At 38.8% G+C, this 19789-nt stretch overlaps 1 protein-coding gene across 1 annotated transcript; it reads left to right on the forward strand.

Moving 5' to 3' along the window:
* The first annotated feature begins 1446 nt into the window (after positions 1–1446).
* Positions 1447–6717, forward strand: LOC110447457. The gene is made up of 3 exons (XM_021493166.1): positions 1447–1453; positions 4471–6240; positions 6479–6717. The coding sequence occupies exons 1-3, from the start codon at positions 1447–1449 to the stop codon at positions 6649–6651; spliced, it is 1950 nt and encodes a 649-aa protein (XP_021348841.1). The 3' UTR covers positions 6652–6717.
* The last annotated feature ends 13072 nt before the right edge of the window (positions 6718–19789 follow it).

Here is a 19789-nt window from a genome sequence, read left to right on the forward strand (position 1 = left end):
TATTGATCCGAGTACCCAACCCTGTCAATACCTTATTCCATGCTGGGAAATAAACAAAACTATTAAAAGAAAGTGAAGAATTGATATATCCAGGTATATTTGATGTGGTTAAAGGCTTATCTGAAGATTGGTGGTCTGGTGGTGATGGTCGGGTGGTGGTGGTCTGGTGGTGGTCGGGTGGTGGTCAGGTGGTGGTGATCGGGTCTGGTGGTGGTGGTCGGGTCTGGTGGTGTGGTCGGGCGGTGGTCAGGTGGTGGTCTGGTGGTGGTGATCTGGTCTGGTGGTGATCAGGTGTGGTGGTCGGGTGGTGGTGGTCGGGTGGTGGTGGTCTGGTGGTGCAGTGGACAACACACTCGCCTTTTACCGTGGTGGCCAGGTTACAATTCCCTGATTGGATGTGATAAGTTATAGGGTCACCTGCCCGACCATGTGGGTTTTCCTGATCGGGTATACTCATTTATTATAAACAAACATGGTAGACAGCCTCTTGGTAAAATAGGCTAATATCAAAGGATCCTGAAATAACTTAATACAGTGTACATATCAATTAGTAGCCACTAACTGACCACATTCATACTGCTTAAGTAATCACTTGGCTGTTCATTTAATCTACAGTCTATAGAAAAGCCCTGCTTGAAGGGGAAGAGACTGTTGCTAAGTATAAAAAGGCTGATGTGAACAGAATTTTAGAAAAATTAAAACAAGCAGTGAAAAATCTGCTATTGATCATTAAATTATTTTTATTAGTGTATGAGGGAAATTTATTCATTTTACAATGAACTTTAATCAAATATGTCTACATTTTTTTCTATAACATAAATGTTGATCTCTCATATATTTATTAATAATGTACCTCACTCAAGGTTAATTTAGAAAAATTATATAGCTCATCAGGAGTTGCTTCCCTTCCATTAGTATTTTGAGAGACTAGAGATGAAATGTTCTGAGGAGCCCGTTAGCTGTTGTGACCCAAAGGAACAAAATTTAACATGTCCCTGACATTCCCAAATGATTTAACTACACATATTAATGGTGTGTATCATTTCTATACATGTACAGAGACATGGGGAATGTTTGCCTGTAGCTATTGGGTATGTGTCTCATACACTGTCAGTACTTTTAATTATAGTGGATGGGTGGTATGTGGATTTAGTAGGATAAAAGGACAGGCGATAAGAGGGGCCAGGGCTTACATCACAATAGCTATCTAATGTATTGTTGTCAGGTCTCTTTACCTCTCAGGCCTCTCATTCAACCCAGGGACACCTCTCACACGAAAATATTCTTTTTAGCTTCAATACAGAAATGTAAAAACTGAAATGATTTGGGTTCATATATCAAATTTAGATGGGAGCATTTGAATCATTCCTATGAGAAAGGAAGTTTCTTCAGGTATTTGAAATTTGAGATAAGCGATTATTGACTGGAAGTATCGTGTGGATCCAGATGGATGGTTAGCATGCGATCTGGTACTTAGTTACTACTTTACCCTGTGGTGTAAATCAGTTACTCTCCGGTACACCTAAAAACTAGTGAAATCTGAGTGTTACTTTACTGCAGGTTATAACGGGGGGGGAGGGACCATAGGGACAGTTATTACTAGATTATTAATTGGTCTGAGAACTTTATGACTATTGATTGACTTGTTTGTTTACACTACAAATGAGGCATGATGAGAGATGTACCAGCCATGGAAGTCCCGGGTCTGGCCATGCTGATACATGTCTGCTAATATATATATATAATTACCTTCCAGACTTGAGTTTCCTTCATGTCAGTCCTGCATATTGTTCTTCAAAAATGAAATATTTTTACCTACTGGAAGTTATTTTTAGTAAAATGTTATAGTAATGGTAGAATTTGGGTAGCGTGCGTCATAGCGATTTGTAGCAGTAGATTGATTTATGTTTTGTCCAAGTTGGTCGGTTACCCGCAGAGATGTTACAGATTTCTTGATTTCAATGTCTTGCCACAAATATTTGCATATTTTACACAAGGATTTGATGAAGCCTGTGTACTCCGCAGGTGATTGAATACGGAAAGTCAACACCTCTCCCCTATTGTCACAACACGTCCTTATTTAAGTGAATTTTGTTATCTAATTTAACTATTTTGAAACAGTGGTGATTTATATGAAACTGTATGAGGCTGCAATTTGGCTGAAATTTCATCCCAATCCCCGTAGTCACTGATGCAGTCTGACACCCTTAAGGAGACCCGTTTAAATCTAAACCCTTTCATTTTCTTTTCGGTCACATATACACTGTCGATCGGTGGATGCGTACATTGATGGAGTAAGGTTATATTAGATGTTTTAAATATTTTTATAAAGTTATGGGAGTCAGTTGACTATAAAACACATGAATATTGCTGGAATGTTAGTGTCACTTTGGTTTATGAGCTCTTTGTGTACACTAGCGATGAGATGTTATCATAGAAATGATGATGAGACTTGCTAGCCAGATAACGGGTGTAGACACCCCGGGAACAGATCAGGTACCCTCAACCACACTTTAAAAATGAAATTTGGTAAAGGATAAATAAACCTAGCCTTTCTCATTATGTTTTATTTTTGGTCCTGTGTACGCATTGGATGTCAGATTATAAGTACAATGAGTTTTATGAGAATCTGTGAGGGCAGTATTCTGTAATTGACAATATACTGACACCCTGTGTCTGATAGCTATATACACACGTTGCCTTAGGTCTGGTAGCTATATACACACTTTACCTAAGGCCTGGTAGCTATATACACACTTTACCCTAGGCCTAATAGCTATATACATACTTAACCCTAGGCCTAGTATCTATATACACTCTTTACCTGAGGCTTCGTAGCTATATACACTCTTTACCTGAGGCTTCGTAGCTATATACACACTTAACCCTAGGCCTAGTAGCTATTTACACACTTAACCCTAGGCCTAGTAGCTATATACACTCTTTACCTGAGGCTTCATAGCTATATACACACTTTACCTGAGGCTTCGTAGCTATATATACACTTAACCCTAGGCCTAGTAGCTATATAAACACTTAACCCTAGGCCTAGTATCTATATACACTCTTTACCTGAGGCCTAGTAGCTATGTACACACTTTACCCGAGACTTCGTAGCTATATTCACACTTTACCTTAGGCCTTGTAGCTATATACACTCTTTACCTGAGGCTTCATAGCTATATAAACACTTTACCTGAGGCTTCATAGCTATATATACACTTTACTCTAGGCCTAGTAGCTATATGCACATTTTACCTGAGTCTACGTAGCTATATACACACTTGACCTGAGGCTTCATAGCTATATACACACTTTTCCTGAGGCTTCATAGCTATATATACACTTTACCTGAGGCTTCATAGCTATATACACACTTTATCTTAGGCCTAGTAGCTATATATACTCTTTACCTGAGGCTTCGTAGCTATATACACACTTTATCTTAGGTCTGGTAGCTATATACACACTTTATCTTAGGTCTGGTAGCTATATACACACTTTACCTTAGGCCTTGTAGCTATATACACTCTTTACCTGAGGCCTTAAAGCTATGTACTGTTACATCTCCATGGGGAAATCTTACCTGTGTGTCTAGATGTTGATGTAATCTTTAATGATATGAAACAAGACTACACATGAAAAAGTGGCTCATTATTTATTATTAGAATTTTCATAATAAAGTAATTTTCAGTTTATTGAAACATTTTAATCTCTGTTTATTGAGCATAAAGTAAATTGGAGAGAAAGCTTGTTGACGGGCAATAAAATCTAAAGTTAGAATGCCTTGTGAATGGGGGCGCTGGGTACTTGGGTGTGTTTTCTAGAATAGAATATTTAGTAATTTATCATCAGTGGTCTCGGTGGGATATGAACTGATGGCATTGTTACGGCTTATTTATGGTTTCATTATGCTCTCTGCACCTTGTACAATTCTGCAGCAGACAATGGACTTCAAATTCTTACTTCAAGTAAATCAGTTTGGGAAAAAAAGGCATCATGTACCTAGAATCTAATGTTTCAACCCAGCATGCTTGCTGGAAAATGAGAGAAATTGCTTCTTAGATAGAGTGAGATAAAGGGTCATACGACTACCTAGCACCAGTAGGGACAGAGACCCTGGAGGCAGCAATATGATTTAATGATTCTTCTATAGAGACATCCTTACACTGAAGGTGCACTTGGTACACCTTCAATCAAGTGCGCCATTCTGACACTCGGGTACACCATGTCCCTCGTACCGATGCCTTACCCGACCATCGCTCACTGCCCTGGCACCAACATCTGAAATCACCCCCACCTTGCTTTTAGCATTATAGAAGTATGAATCATTTCTTTTTGTTGATTTAATAAATGGGTTTCGAAGAAATGACTGCTTGGAACCCAGAGGGATATTTTTGAAAAAGGGGAACATTTATAAGGGGGTTGAGATAAAACAGGTATATAAACATATGCTAAAAATTTAAAAAGTAGCAGAAAGACAGCAGGAAAGAGGCCACAGATATAGAACAGTTCAGAGGATACAGAGATCCAACAGTAAAGGGGTACAGAGATACAACAGTAAAGGGCTACAGAGACAGAAAGGTAAAGGGGTACAGAGATACAACAGTAAAGGGCTACAGAGACAGAAAGGTAAAGGGGTACAGAGATACAACAGTAAAGGGCTACAGAGACAGAAAGGTAAAGGGGTACAGAGATACAACAGTAAAGGGCTACAGAGACAGAAAGGTAAAGGGGTACAGAGATACAACAGTAAAGGGCTACAGAGACAGAAAGGTAAAGGGGTACAGAGATACAACAGTAAAGGGCTACAGAGACAGAAAGGTAAAGGGGTACAGAGATACAACAGTAAAGGGCTACAGAGACAGAAAGGTAAAGGGGTACAGAGATACAACAGTAAAGGGCTACAGAGACAGAAAGGTAAAGGGGTACAGAGATACAACAGTAAAGGGCTACAGAGACAGAAAGGTAAAGGGGTACAGAGATACAACAGTAAAGGGCTACAGAGACAGAAAGGTAAAGGGGTACAGAGATACAACAGTAAAGGGCTACAGAGACAGAAAGGTAAAGGGGTACAGAGATACAACAGTAAAGGGCTACAGAGACAGAAAGGTAAAGGGGTACAGAGATACAACAGTAAAGGGCTACAGAGACAGAAAGGTAAAGGGGTACAGAGATACAACAGTAAAGGGCTACAGAGACAGAAAGGTAAAGGGGTACAGAGATACAACAGTAAAGGGCTACAGAGACAGAAAGGTAAAGGGGTACAGAGATACAACAGTAAAGGGCTACAGAGACAGAAAGGTAAAGGGGTACAGAGATACAACAGTAAAGGGCTACAGAGACAGAAAGGTAAAGGGGTACAGAGATACAACAGTAAAGGGCTACAGAGACAGAAAGGTAAAGGGGTACAGAGATACAACAGTAAAGGGCTACAGAGACAGAAAGGTAAAGGGGTACAGAGATACAACAGTAAAGGGCTACAGAGACAGAAAGGTAAAGGGGTACAGAGATACAACAGTAAAGGGCTACAGAGACAGAAAGGTAAAGGGGTACAGAGATACAACAGTAAAGGGCTACAGAGACAGAAAGGTAAAGGGGTACAGAGATACAACAGTAAAGGGCTACAGAGACAGAAAGGTAAAGGGGTACAGAGATACAACAGTAAAGGGCTACAGAGACAGAAAGGTAAAGGGGTACAGAGATACAACAGTAAAGGGCTACAGAGACAGAAAGGTAAAGGGGTACAGAGATACAACAGTAAAGGGCTACAGAGACAGAAAGGTAAAGGGGTACAGAGATACAACAGTAAAGGGCTACAGAGACAGAAAGGTAAAGGGGTACAGAGATACAACAGTAAAGGGCTACAGAGACAGAAAGGTAAAGGGGTACAGAGATACAACAGTAAAGGGCTACAGAGACAGAAAGGTAAAGGGGTACAGAGATACAACAGTAAAGGGCTACAGAGACAGAAAGGTAAAGGGGTACAGAGATACAACAGTAAAGGGCTACAGAGACAGAAAGGTAAAGGGGTACAGAGATACAACAGTAAAGGGCTACAGAGACAGAAAGGTAAAGGGGTACAGAGATACAACAGTAAAGGGCTACAGAGACAGAAAGGTAAAGGGGTACAGAGATACAACAGTAAAGGGCTACAGAGACAGAAAGGTAAAGGGGTACAGAGATACAACAGTAAAGGGCTACAGAGACAGAAAGGTAAAGGGGTACAGAGATACAACAGTAAGGGGGAAAGAGACAGAAAGGTAAAGGGGTACAGAGATATAACAGTAAGGGGGAAAGAGACAGAAAAGTAAAGGGGTACAGAGTTACAACAGTAAAGGGGTACAGAGTTACAACAGTAAAGGGCTACAGAGACAGAAAGGTGAAGGGGTACAGTGTTACAACAGTAAAGGGCTACAGAGATACAACAGTAAAGGGCTACAGAGTTACAACAGTAAAGGGCTACAGAGACAGAAAGGTAAAGGGGTACAGAGATACAACAGTAAAGGGCTACAGAGACAGAAAGGTAAAGGGGTACAGAGATACAACAGTAAAGGGCTACAGAGACAGAAAGGTGAAGGGGTACAGAGATACAACAGTAAAGGGCCACAGAGACAGAAAGATAAAGGGCATACAGAGATACTACAGTAAAGGGCCACAGAGACAGAAATGTAAAGGGCATACAGAGATACTACAGTAAAGGGCCACAGAGACAGAAAGGTAAAGGGCTACAGAGACAGAAAGGTAAAGGGGTACAGAGATACAACAGTAAAGGGCCACAGAGACAAAAAGATAAAGGGCAGCAGTGACACATCAGTAAAGGGGATACACATATATAAGGGTTAGACACCTCTTTAGGTTTATTCCTGTTTAAGCAGTCTCCAGATGCATATAGGATACTAGTTGTCGACTTACTAGTATCTGTCTTCTTGCCACCCTTTTTCCTTGTAGTGGTAGCTGTAGATCTACTGCTACATTAGGCAGAGATAGAGATTTCTATGATGAATACTTCAGCATTATTTGAGTGGGAAACATATTAACATTAATGTAAACATTAGGGCAAGCTACCTGTATTTTCATATAAATTCTAGCCAAATCTTAGATGAAGTGACAACCCAGGTTTGTGTGGGAGATGTGTGATGCTGTCTGATTTGAGTCATCAAGACAAAACCCTTACCCCACCTAGCTCCCAGTGCTAAACATCCACATCTACATGTATCGTCAGAAGTGACAAATTTAATGGTCGCCTTTTATTGAGTTTGTATGAATGTTAATGTGTATATATCATGTAACAATTGTGTAATGCAACACACACAATGGCCGGGTATACACTTAATCGGGGTGTTCCTACATCAACTTTATTTCCTCAACTCTTTTTGCTGCAAATAGCATTTTTATTTGGTCATTGAAATTGTCACCGATAGTCCCAGGTGAATGGTACCTGTTATCTGCTACCTATCCGGTATGACTCACACAGGTAGTGAATACATCACAGTTATAATGGTGCCAAGATTACATATCCAGTTTCATTCTAGTCTTTATAAAGTTGCTAGAACATTTTGAAAGCAGTGTAAGAATTTAATAAAAACTGATATACAATTGATTTTTGGTCACACAGTTAAGTTGGGTTTTTGTGGTAAAGGGTAAAGGGTTGTTGATTGCTTGGGTACAGTGTAGGGTTGTTGGTGGCTACTGTTCAGTATAGGGTTGTTGGCGGCTACTGTTCAGTATATGGTTGTTGGTGGGTACTGTTCAGTATAGGGTTGTTGGTGGATACTGTTCAGTATATGGTTGTTGGTAGCTACTGTTCAGTATATGGTTGTTGGTGGGTACTGTTCAGTATAGGGTTGTTGGTGGCTGCTGTTCAGTATATGGTTTTTGGTGGCTACTGTTCAGTATATGGTTGTTGGGGGCTGCTGTTCAGTATATGGTTGTTGGTAGCTACTGTTCAGTATATGGTTGTTGGGGGCTACTGTTCAGTATATGGTTGTTGGTGGGTACTGTTCAGTATAGGGTTGTTGGTGGCTGCTGTTCAGTATAGGGGTGTTGGTGGATACTGTTCAGTATATGGTTGTTGGTAGCTACTGTTCAGTATATGGTTGTTGGGGGCTACTGTTCAGTATATGGTTGTTGGTGGGTACTGTTCAGTATAGGGTTGTTGGTGGCTGCTGTTCAGTATATGGTTGTTGGTGGCTACTGTTCAGTATAGGATTGATGGTGGCTTTATTACATTGTAAGCTTGTGGTTGTTGGTGGCTATATCTAGGGTGCAATGAAGGGTTGTTGGTGGCTATATCTAGGGTACAGTGAAGGGTTGTTGGTGGCTATATATAGGGTGCACTGTAGGGTTGTTGGTGGCTTTGGTACAGTGTAGGGTTGTAGTTGTTGGTGGCTATATCTAGGGTTCAGTGAAGGGTTGTTGGTGGCTATATCTAGGGTACAGTGAAGGGTTGTTGGTGGCTATATATAGGGTGCACTGTAGGGTTGTTGGTGGCTATATCTAGGGTGCACTGTAGGGTTGTTGGTGGCTTTGGTACATTGTAGGGTTGTGGTTGTTGGTGGCTATATCTAGGTTACAGTGAAGGGTTGTTGGTGGCTATATATAGGGTGCACTGTATGGTGTTGGTGGCTTTGGTACAGTGTAGGGTTGTGGTTGTTGGTGGCTATATCTAGGGTTCAGTGTAGGGTTGTTGATGGCTATGGTATATAGTAAGGTTGCTGATGGCTAGGGTACAGTAAAGGGTTGTTGGTGGCTAGGGTACAGTGAAGTGTTGTTGGTGGCTAGGGTACAGTGAAGGGTTGTTAGTGGCTAGGGTACAGTGTTGGATTGTTGGTGGCTTTATCTGAGTACAGTGAAGGGTTGACAGTGGCTATATCTAGGGTACAGTGTAGGGTTGTTTGTGGCTATATCTAGGGTACAGTGTAGGGTTGTTTGTGGTTATATCGAGGGTGCACTGTAGGGTTGTTCAAGGCTAGGGTACAGTGAGGGGTTGACAGTGGCTATATCTAGGGTACAGTATAGAAATGTTTGTGGCTAAGGTACAGTGAAGGGTTGACAGTGGCTAGGGTACAGTGAAGGGTTGTTCATCGCTAGGGTACAGTGAAGGGTTGCTCGTCGCTAGGGTACAGTGAAGGGTTGACAGTGGCTATATCTAGGGTACAGTGTAGGGCTGTTTGTGGCTAGGATACAGTGTAGGGCTGTTTGTGGCTAGGGTACAGTGAAGGGTTGTTTGTCGCTAGGGTACAGTGAAGGGTTGACAGTAGCTAGGATACAGTGTAGGGCTGTTTGTGGCTAGGGTACAGTGAAAGGTTGTTCGTCGCTAGGGTACAATGAAGGGTTGGTCGTCGCTAGGGTACAGTGAAGGGTTGTTCGTCGCTAGGGTACAATGAAGGGTTGGTTGTCGCTAGGGTACAGTGAAGGGTTGACAGTAGCTAGGATACAGTGTAGGGCTGTTTGTGGCTAGGATACAGTGAAGGGTTGTTCGTGGCTAGGGTACAGTGAAGGTTGTTCGTTGCTAGGGTACAATGAAGGGTTGGTCGTCGCTAGGGTACAGTGAAGGGTTGACAGTGGCTAGGATGCTGTAACATATTACAAGTCCAACAGTTATATGAGGTTGATTCTAGAGTTGATGACTAATATAGCGATAGATATTGGTCAAGGGGGATAGCATTACCAATAGGTTGTGTCAGAAAATTCTGAATGAGCATAAGGGGAAAAGGGTCTTGAGTTGAAGACCCGCCCAAACAGGTTATGTTACCAAGGTACATAGTTAGTACCGAAGTATGACAAACGAATAAAAACCTGTGCAGGTGACTTATGTGTTAAGCATGACAGGTAACCATCTTTGTAAGATATACTGGTAACTCTCCTATGTATAGTATACAGATAGCTCTCTATGTATGATATACTGGTAACTCTCCTATGTATAGTATACAGATAGCTCTCTATGTATGATATTCACGTAACTCTCCTATGTATAGTATACAGATAGCTCTCTATGTATGCTATACTGGTAACTCTCTTATGCATAGTATACAGATAGCTCTCTATGTATGATATACAGGTAACTCTCCCTGTATAGTATACAGATAGCTCTCTGTGTATGATATACTGGTAACTCTCTTATGTATAGGATACAGATAGCTCTCTATGTATGATATACTGGTAGCTCTCTTATGTATAGTATACAGATAGCTCTCTATGCATGATATACTGGTAACTCTCTTATGTATAGTATACAGATGGCTCTCTATGTATTATATACTGGTAACTCTCTTATGTATAGTATACAGATAGCTCTCTATGTATGATATACAGGTAACTCTCTCTGTATAGTTATACAGGTAGCTTACTGTGTTACATATAGGTACGGGTATATTTCTATGTAAAATATATAGGTAAGTATCTGTTTAAGCTATACAGGTAATTATCTGTTTAAGATATACAGGTAACTCTCGATGTATAGTATACAGGTAACTATCTGTGTTAGATATACAGATATATTTCTGTTTAAGATATACAGGTAACTATCTGCGTTAGATGAGTCACCTACAGGTTAGCTACAGGTGTAAGACATACATGTTCCGTTTCATTTGAACCAACAAGCTTATGTAGCATAATAGCCTATCCTAGGTCCTATAAACCTGCACTTACTAGCCTATCATAAGTCCTATAAACCTTACCTTAACAACCTATCAAAAGTCCTATAAACCTTACCTTAATAGCCTATCAAAAGTCCTATAAAACCTGCACCTACTGGCCTATCAAAGGTCCTGTCAATCCTTTGGTTAGTTGCCTATCAAAAGTCCTATAAAAGCCTATCAAATTCCTATTAACCATACCTTAATAGCCTATCAAAAATCCTATAAACCTTATGTTACTAGCCTATCAAAAGTCCTATAAAAGCCTATCAAAATTCCTTTTAACCATACCTTAATAGCCTATTCTAGGTCCTATAAATCTTACCTTAATAGCCTATCAAAAGTCCTTAAAAGCCTATCAATGGTTTTGTGTACCTGATTGGACCACAAATCTCCTGAGTTGCCTCCACACATACACACAAACATTCATTTCTCCAAATCATATATGGACATGAAACATCTGCCTCTGTTTGGACTCAAGTTTATGTGGAGTGTAAACTCGGAGGAGCCACATTAGGGCAGATTTACATACTCCTGTACTTTAGTCGTCATATACATTACAATTTACTGGTGGGAGAAATTTTAACTGTTCGCTCATGTGTCCTATAAAGGAAATGTGGTATAAACCCAATCCTGGCATCAAAAGGTTACCAGCACACTTGATACCTACACCACTTTCTGGACCATCCGATACCCAGACAGGAAGCAAGGGTGGATGTGATACCTTAGAGACCCACCCTGCTTCTCCAGGATAACGGCTACTAGGACTTCTGTATATATAGGTGTACATGCCTGATTGTAGGACATTTCTAACATGACCCCTGACCTGATATTTAGTGGCGTAACCACGGTTGTGGTGTATTCGGTGCTCGAACAAGATCATCTGACTTCATCTTTTCTTCTGTCAGGCAAAATATGACAACAATGTTTCCCCTCGTTTAAAAACAAAATTGTCTATGAAATTCAATTCCCTCAATGATTGTAAAGTTTATATTTGCATTAAACATCTCATATACATTATCCAAAATAACCCCGCCCTTACATCAAACATAACACCCTTTACAGCACAAACTACATCCTCAGAGAAAATGATACATCCACCCTTACCGAGAATGTAACTCCCTTACAGAGATTCCTACACACATCATTAATCCCATACTCTAAACCTAAACCAAACACACTACACCCAACATAACCAACCTAATATCCCAAATCATACATCTGACAGTCCACACTAAAACCCAACATCCCCTACACAACACCAATTCTTACCCCACCATTCCATATCATACATTAATAGCCTCACACTGAAGCCCAAGATCCCACCCACCCACACCACAACCCCATAACCCACATCATAATTCATATCCCCCACTCAAACCTGTTAACCCATCATAGTGTACCCCTGTCAGATAGCAAAACTTTGGATGAGGATATGGTGATGTAATTGATATTTCTCTCTGTATTATTTTGTTCAGATGAATTTTTTTATTGCAAGATTTAGGAATTCTATTGTAAACATTCAATTGTAACGTGTAAATATATCCTACTCTAGTAAAAATGTGAGCCTGCCATGTTAGAGGTCAAATGTACTGTAGCAGACCTGTAAGAGTACACAGGGGCCATAACTCTGCTGACAATCAAACTCTGCTAATTAGGGGAGTGGACAGCTCTGTGTCTCTGAGTGTGACAGCTCTAAACCTAACCTCCACACTCTGAACATTATTGTACAACCCTCACTGTAGTTACCTCTCATATACAACTTTATAAATTAATATACATATGGAAACTTGTGACAACATGTCTACTGACCATGAAGCTATGTGTCTACTGACAATGAAGCAAGTCAATTTGTTAACTGACATTGGCAGCAACCGTTGTGTTGACTGACAATGGTGCTTACCAATGTGTTAACTGATAATGGTGCTTACCAATGTGTTGACTGACAATGGTGCTTACCAATGTGTTGACTGTTAATGGTGCTTACCAATTTGTTAACTGATAATGATGCTAGCAATTTGTTAACTGATGATGGTGCTTATCAATGTGTTGACTGATGATGGTGCTTATAAATGTGTTGGCTAATAATGATGCTATCAATGTGTTAACTGTTAATGGTTCTTACCAAGGTGTTGACTGACAATGGTTCTTACCAAGGTGTTGACTGACAATGGTGCTTACCAATGTGTTGACTGGCAATGATGCTATCAATGTGTTGACTGACAATGGTGTTTACCAATGTGTTGAATGACATTGGTGCTTACCAATGTGTTGACTGATAATGGTGCTTATCAATGTGTTGACCGACAGTGGTGCTTACCAATGTGTTGACTGATGATGGTGCTTACCAATGTGTTGGCTAATAATGATGCTATCAATGTGTTAACTGTAAGTGGTGCTTACCAATGTGTTGACCGACAATGGTGCTTACCAATGTGTTGACTGGCAATGATGCTATCAATGTGTTAACTGACAATGATGCTTATCAATGTGTTGACTGACAATGGTGCTTACCAATGTGTTAACTGATAATGGTGCTCACCAATGTGTTAACTGTAAATGGTGCTTACCAATGTGTTGACTGACAGTGGTGCTTACCAATGTGTTAACTGAAAATGGTGCTTACCAATGTGTTGACAGACAATGGTGCTTACCAATGTATTGACCGACAGTGGTGCTTACCAATGTGTTAACTGATAATGGTGCTTACCAATGTGTTGACTGACAATGGTGCTTGCCAATGCAGTATATACTGACCATGAAGATAGTCAATATATCTACTGACTGTGAAGCTAGCCTTTGTATCTATTATTGAAATTGGTGCTAGACAAGGTATTCTATATCAATGGTGAAAGCCAATGTGTTAACTGACAATGGGCTTACCAATCCAATGAGTCTACTGAACATGAAGCTAGTTAATGTATCTAATGACAATGGTGAAAGCCATTATATTAACTGACAATAGAGCCAGCCAATGCAATGTTTGTAAACATTTTCCTCAGGTTGGTAAGTATGGATAGTGAAAATATTCATGTCTCACAATTAAAAAGTGTTTATATGTGACATTTGATGACTAGTAAGGTATGTACTCTGTCACCTTCAACTGACAAATGACCAATGAAGGGAATGCACACAAAGGTGTTATATATGTACGAGTTGTCCACACATCGATGTCCACACAGCTACGCTGTAAGCGTATGTAAAGTTTGTAAGCTATGGGTTTTTTTAATACTTGGTCATAGATGTTCAAGCGGCAGATAAGGAAGCCATCTGAATACACCGCAGTGAGCCAGTTCTGAATCGAGATGAGGGGGCTCAAAGAATTCTAGCACATCTATGACCAAGTATTAGTTACTACATGGTAACTGTTGGGATGTTACTACAAAGTTACTGTTATGATGTTACTGCAGAGTTACTGTTAGGATGTTACTGCAGAGTTACTGTTAGGATGTTACTACAGAGTTACTGTTAGGATGTTACTACAGAGTTACTGTTAGGATGTTACTACAGGGTAAGTGTTAGGATGTTACTATGTAGTTACTGTTAGGATGTTACTACAGGGTTACTGTTAGAATGTTACTATGTAGTTACTGTTATGATGTTACTGCAGAGTTACTGTTAGGATGTTACTGCAGAGTTACTGTTAGGATGTTACTACAGGGTTACTGTTAGGATGTTACTACAGGGTTACTGTTAGGATGTTACTACAGGGTAAGTGTTAGGATGTTACTATGTAGTTACTGTTAGGATGTTACTACAGGGTTACTGTTAGAATGTTACTATGTAGTTACTGTTATGATGTTACTGCAGAGTTACTGTTAGGATGTTACTGCAGAGTTACTGTTAGGATGTTACTACAGGGTTACTGTTAGGATGTTACTACAGGGTTACTGTTAGGATGTTACTACAGGGTTACTGTTAGGATGCTACAACAGAGTTACTGTTAGGATGTTACTACAGAGTTACTGTTAGGATGTTACTACAGAGTTACTGTTAGGATGTTACTACAGGGAAACTGTTAGGATGTTACTATGTAGTTACTGTTAGGATGTTACTACAGAGTTACTGTTAGGATGTTACTCCAGAGTTCCTGTTAGGATGTTACTACAGAGTTACTGTTAGCATGTTACTACAGAGTTACTGTTAGGATGTTACTCCAGAGTTCCTGTTAGGATGTTACTACAGAGTTACTGGTAGGATGGTACTACAGGGAAACTGTTAGGATGTTACTATGTAGTTACTGTTAGGCTGTTACTACAGAGTTACTGTTAGGATGTTACTCCAGAGTTCCTGTTAGGATGTTACTACAGAGTTACTGTTAGGATGTTACTACAGAGTTACAGTGAGGATGTTACTGAAGAGTTATTGTTAGGACGTTACTACAGAGTTACTGTTAGGATGTTACTACAGAGTTACAATGAGGATGTTACTACAGAGTTCCTGTTAGAATGTTACTTCAGAGTTAATGTTAGGATGTTACTACAGAGTTCCTGTTAGGATGTTACTACAGAGTTACTGTAAGGATGTTACTACAGGGTTACTGTTATGATGTTACTACAGGGTAACAGTTAGAATGTTACTATGTAGTTACTGTTAGGATGTTACTACAGAGTTACAGTGAGGATGTTACTGAAGAGTTATTGTTAGGATGTTACTACAAAGTTACTGTTATGATTTTACTACAGAGTTACTGTTAGGATATTACTACATGGTAACTATTAGGATGTTACTACAGAGTTAATGTTAGGATCTTACTACAGTGTTACTGTTAGGTTGTTACTACAGAGTAATTATTAGGATGTTACTACAGAGTTGCTGTTAGGATGTTATTACAGAGTTTCAGTTAGGATGTTACTACAGAGTTACTGTTTGGATGTTACTACAGAGTTATTTTTAGGATGTTACTGTCAGGAAGTTACTATTACGATATAACTTGGATGTAACTACAGAGTTATTGTTAGGATGTTACTACAGAGTTATTGTTAGGATGTTTCTACATAGTTATTGTTAGGATGTTACTACAGATTTACAGTTAGGATGTTACTACATGGTTACTGTTAGGATGTTACTACAGAGTTACAGTTATGATGTTACTACAGAGTTACTGTTAGGATGTTACTACAGAGTTACTGTTAGAATGTTACTACAGAGTTACTGTTAGGATGTTACTGAAGAGTTACTGTAATGATGTTACTACAGAGTTACAGTTATGATGTTACTACAGAGTTATTGTTAGAAGGTTTCTACAGAGTTACTGTTATGATGTTACTTCCGGGTAACTGTTAGAATGTTATTACAGAGTTACAGTTAGGATGTTTCTACAGAGTTAATGTTAGGATTTTACTACAGAGTTACTGTTAGAATGTTATTTCAGAGTAACTGTTAGGATGTTACTACAGTGTTACTGTTTGGATGTTACTACAGAGTTATTTTTAGGATGTTACTGTCAGGAAGTTACTATTACGATATAACTTGGATGTAACTACAGAGTTATTGTTAGGATGTTTCTACATAGTTATTGTTGGGATGTTATTACAGATTTACAGTTAGGATGTTACTACATGGTTACTGTTAGGATGTTACTGAAGAGTTACTGTAATGATGTTACTACAGAGTTACAGTTATGATGTTACTACAGAGTTACAGTTAGGATTTTGTTAGAATGTTACTATGTAGTTACTGTTAGGATGTTACTATGTAGTTACTGTTAGGATGTTACTATGTAGTTACTGTTAGGATGTTACTATGTAGTTACTGTTAGGATGTTACTACAGAGTTCCAGTTTTGATGTTACTACAGAGTTATTGTTAGGATGTTTCTACAGAGTTACTGTTATGATGTTACTACCGAGTTATTGTTAGGATGTTACTACAGAGTTATTGTTAGTATGTTTCCAAATAGTTATTGTTAGGATGTTACTACAGATTTACAGTTAGGATGTTTCTACAGAGTTACTGTTATGATGTTACTTCAGGGGAACTGTTAGAATTTTATTACAGAGTTACTGTTAGGATGTTACTACAGTGTTACTGTTTGGATGTTACTACAGAGTTATTTTTAGGATGTTACTGTCAGGAAGTTACTATTACGATATAACTTGGATGTAACTACAGAGTTATTGTTAGGATGTTTCTACAGAGTAACTGTTATGATGTTACTTCAGGGTAACTGTTAGAATGTTATTACAGAGTTACAGTTAGGATGTTTCTACAGAGTTACTGTTATGATGTTACTTCAGGGGAACTGTTAGAATTTTATTACAGAGTTACTTTTAGGATGTTACTACAGGGTTGCTGTTAGGATGTTACTACAGAGTCACTGTTAGGATGTTACTACAGAGTTATTGTTAGTATGTTTCTACATAGTTATTGTTAGGATGTTACTACAGATTTACAGTTAGGATGTTTCTACAGAGTTAATGTTAGGATTTTACTACAGAGTTACTGTTAGAATGTTATTTCAGAGTTACTGTTAGGATGTTACTACAGGGGTGCTGTTAGGATGTTACTACAGGGTTGCCGTTAGGATGTTACTACAGAGTTACTGTTAGGATGTTACTACAGTGTTACTGTTTGGATGTTACTACAGAGTTATTTTTAGGATGTTACTGTCAGGAAGTTACTATTACGATATAACTTGGATGTAACTACAGAGTTATTGTTAGGACGTTTCTACATAGTTATTGTTGGGATGTTATTACAGATTTACAGTTAGGATGTTACTGCATGGTTACTGTTAGGATGTTACTGAAGAGTTACTGTGATGATGTTACTACAGAGTTACAGTTATGATGTTACTACAAAGTTACAGTTAGGATTTTATTATAGAGTTACTGTTAGGATGTTACTACAGGGTTGCTGATAGGATGTTACTACAGGGTTACTGTTAGGATGCTACTTTGGAGTTACTGTTAGGGTGTTACTACGGAGTTACTGTTAGGATGTTACTACGGAGTTACTGTTCGATGTTAATACAGATTTAATGTAAGGATTTTATTATGTAGTTACTGTTAGGATGTTACTATGTAGTTACTGTTAGGATGTTACTACAGAGTTATTGTTAGACAGAGTAATTATTAGGATGTTACTACAGAGTTATTGTTAGGATGTTACTGAAGAGTTACTATAATGATGTTACTCCCGAGTTACTGTAAGGATGTTACTACAGAGTTCCTGTTAGGATGTTACTACAGAGTTACTGTAAGGATGTTCCTACAGAGTTACAGTTAGGATTTTATTACAGAGTTACTGTTAGGATGTTACTACAGGGTTGCTGTTAGGATGTTACTACAGGGTTACTGTTAGGATGCTACTTTGGAGTTACTGTTAGGATGTTACTACGGAGTTACTGTTAGGATGTTACTACGGAGTTACTGTTCGATGTTAATACAGAGTTAATGTAAGGATTTTACTATGTAGTTACTGTTAGGATGTTACTATGTAGTTACTGTTAGGATGTTACTGAATAGTTCCTGTTGGGATGTTACTACAGAGTTAATGTTATGATGTTACTGCAGAGTTACTGTTAGAATGTTACTGAATAGTTCCTGTTGGGATGTTACTACAGAGTTACTGTTAGGATGTTATTTCAGAGTTACTGTTAGGATGTTACTACATAGCTATTGTTAGGATGATACTACAGAGCTACTGTTAGGATGTTACTGTCAGGAAGTTACTATGACGATATAACTTGAGTGTTACTGCAGGGTGGGTACTGTAACCTTCCTGGAGGAGTAAGTTTTAACTGTATTATTTACATATTACATGTTTGTGTTAATTATTTTGTCTCCTGTTTTAGGTTGGAAAAGACAATTAATGATGACAGGTGTGCGAGGAGGCTGACAGAGGGCAGGCTTACCTTGTCTTATCACAGGTATGTTACCTGTAATTTACACCTGTCATACATGACCGATTAATTCCTCATTTAGATGGGTCAGAGAGTGTGATTTCAGTGACGAGAGCTTAAATTCTTCTCAAAATTTTAGATTATGTAAGTTACTAAAATCCTATGAAAAAAACAACAACAACAAATTTGCTACTTTTGTCTGCAGTGACATGTGGTGGAAAGACTTTCTCTATCCATCATATTTGTATAAGTGGATGATACTCTTTTATGGGCTCTACGAGTGAGTGTAGAATGTGTGTAACAGTACATATGTAATTGATGTTTAGTTTGTCAACATAAAGCCATTAATGGTCGCCTGATCAGGGCGGGACCGGTGGGCCAAGGACCGGCCCTCCCTAGGCCCTGTTAGCAATGGCGTGTCTGAGGGAATGAGGCCTCAGCTATGTCAACACAGGCTCAGACACCAAGACTGGTGGCCATAAAAAAACTATCTAACCTCCCCAATTATTAGATAATTAGATTTTGTATGGTAATGCAATTACAACATAGATCTTAATGTAAACTTATAATGTTATAAAAAGGTTGCTGGCATACAGTTGTTGATTTTGAGCGATGAAATATTATCAAATTTCATGTCTAAAAACATTCAACTTATGACTTATAATAATATAAATCAATTTGATGTGACTCATATGAAATGGTTTAATTAGCTTTCCAAACTAAATATTGAGTTTGTCAGTAAGTTAATTTGTACGTGTGAAGTATGCTATTCCCACCAAACTAAGTACACACTACTTTTTATTAAATGGGTGTTAAGGTATATTTGATCATTTTGATTAATTATTAACACAATATTTTTCATATTTACAATAGATTTGTCATTATACAGGGACCGGTTATTTGTCTGTTACAAATATTTAGAAGGGACCGGTTATTTGTCTGTTACAAATATTTAGATGTGTGTCACTCTAATGAGAGCACTGGAGAAGTTTGTTGTTTGCTGATATATATAATTATGGTCCCTATGTATAATACTGGTCAGTTACAGGGTACACGGCATTTAATACAGGACACAGGTCTGGTGTTATATGTTAACATGGTGTGTTACAGGTCACAGTACTAAGTGTGGCTTGTTACCATGGTGTTTTATAGGTGTGACATGTTACCATGGTGTTTTATAGGTGTGACATGTTACCATGGTGTTTTATAGGTGTGACATGTTACCATGGTGTTTTATAGGTGTGACATGTTACCATGGTGTTTTATAGGTGTGACATGTTACCATGGTGTTTTATAGGTGTGAC

Source organism: Mizuhopecten yessoensis, unplaced genomic scaffold (assembly GCF_002113885.1).
Source record: "Mizuhopecten yessoensis strain PY_sf001 unplaced genomic scaffold, ASM211388v2 scaffold3427, whole genome shotgun sequence".
Taxonomy (NCBI): Eukaryota; Metazoa; Mollusca; class Bivalvia; order Pectinida; family Pectinidae; genus Mizuhopecten; species Mizuhopecten yessoensis.

Bases quoted from the DNA above. Each gene is read 5' to 3' on its own strand.
- LOC110447457 (XM_021493166.1), top strand. The intron at 6,241-6,478 runs GTAAGGGGGAAA...AGAGACAGAAAG, and splicing joins AGGGGTACAGAGATACAACA to GTAAAGGGGTACAGAGATAC.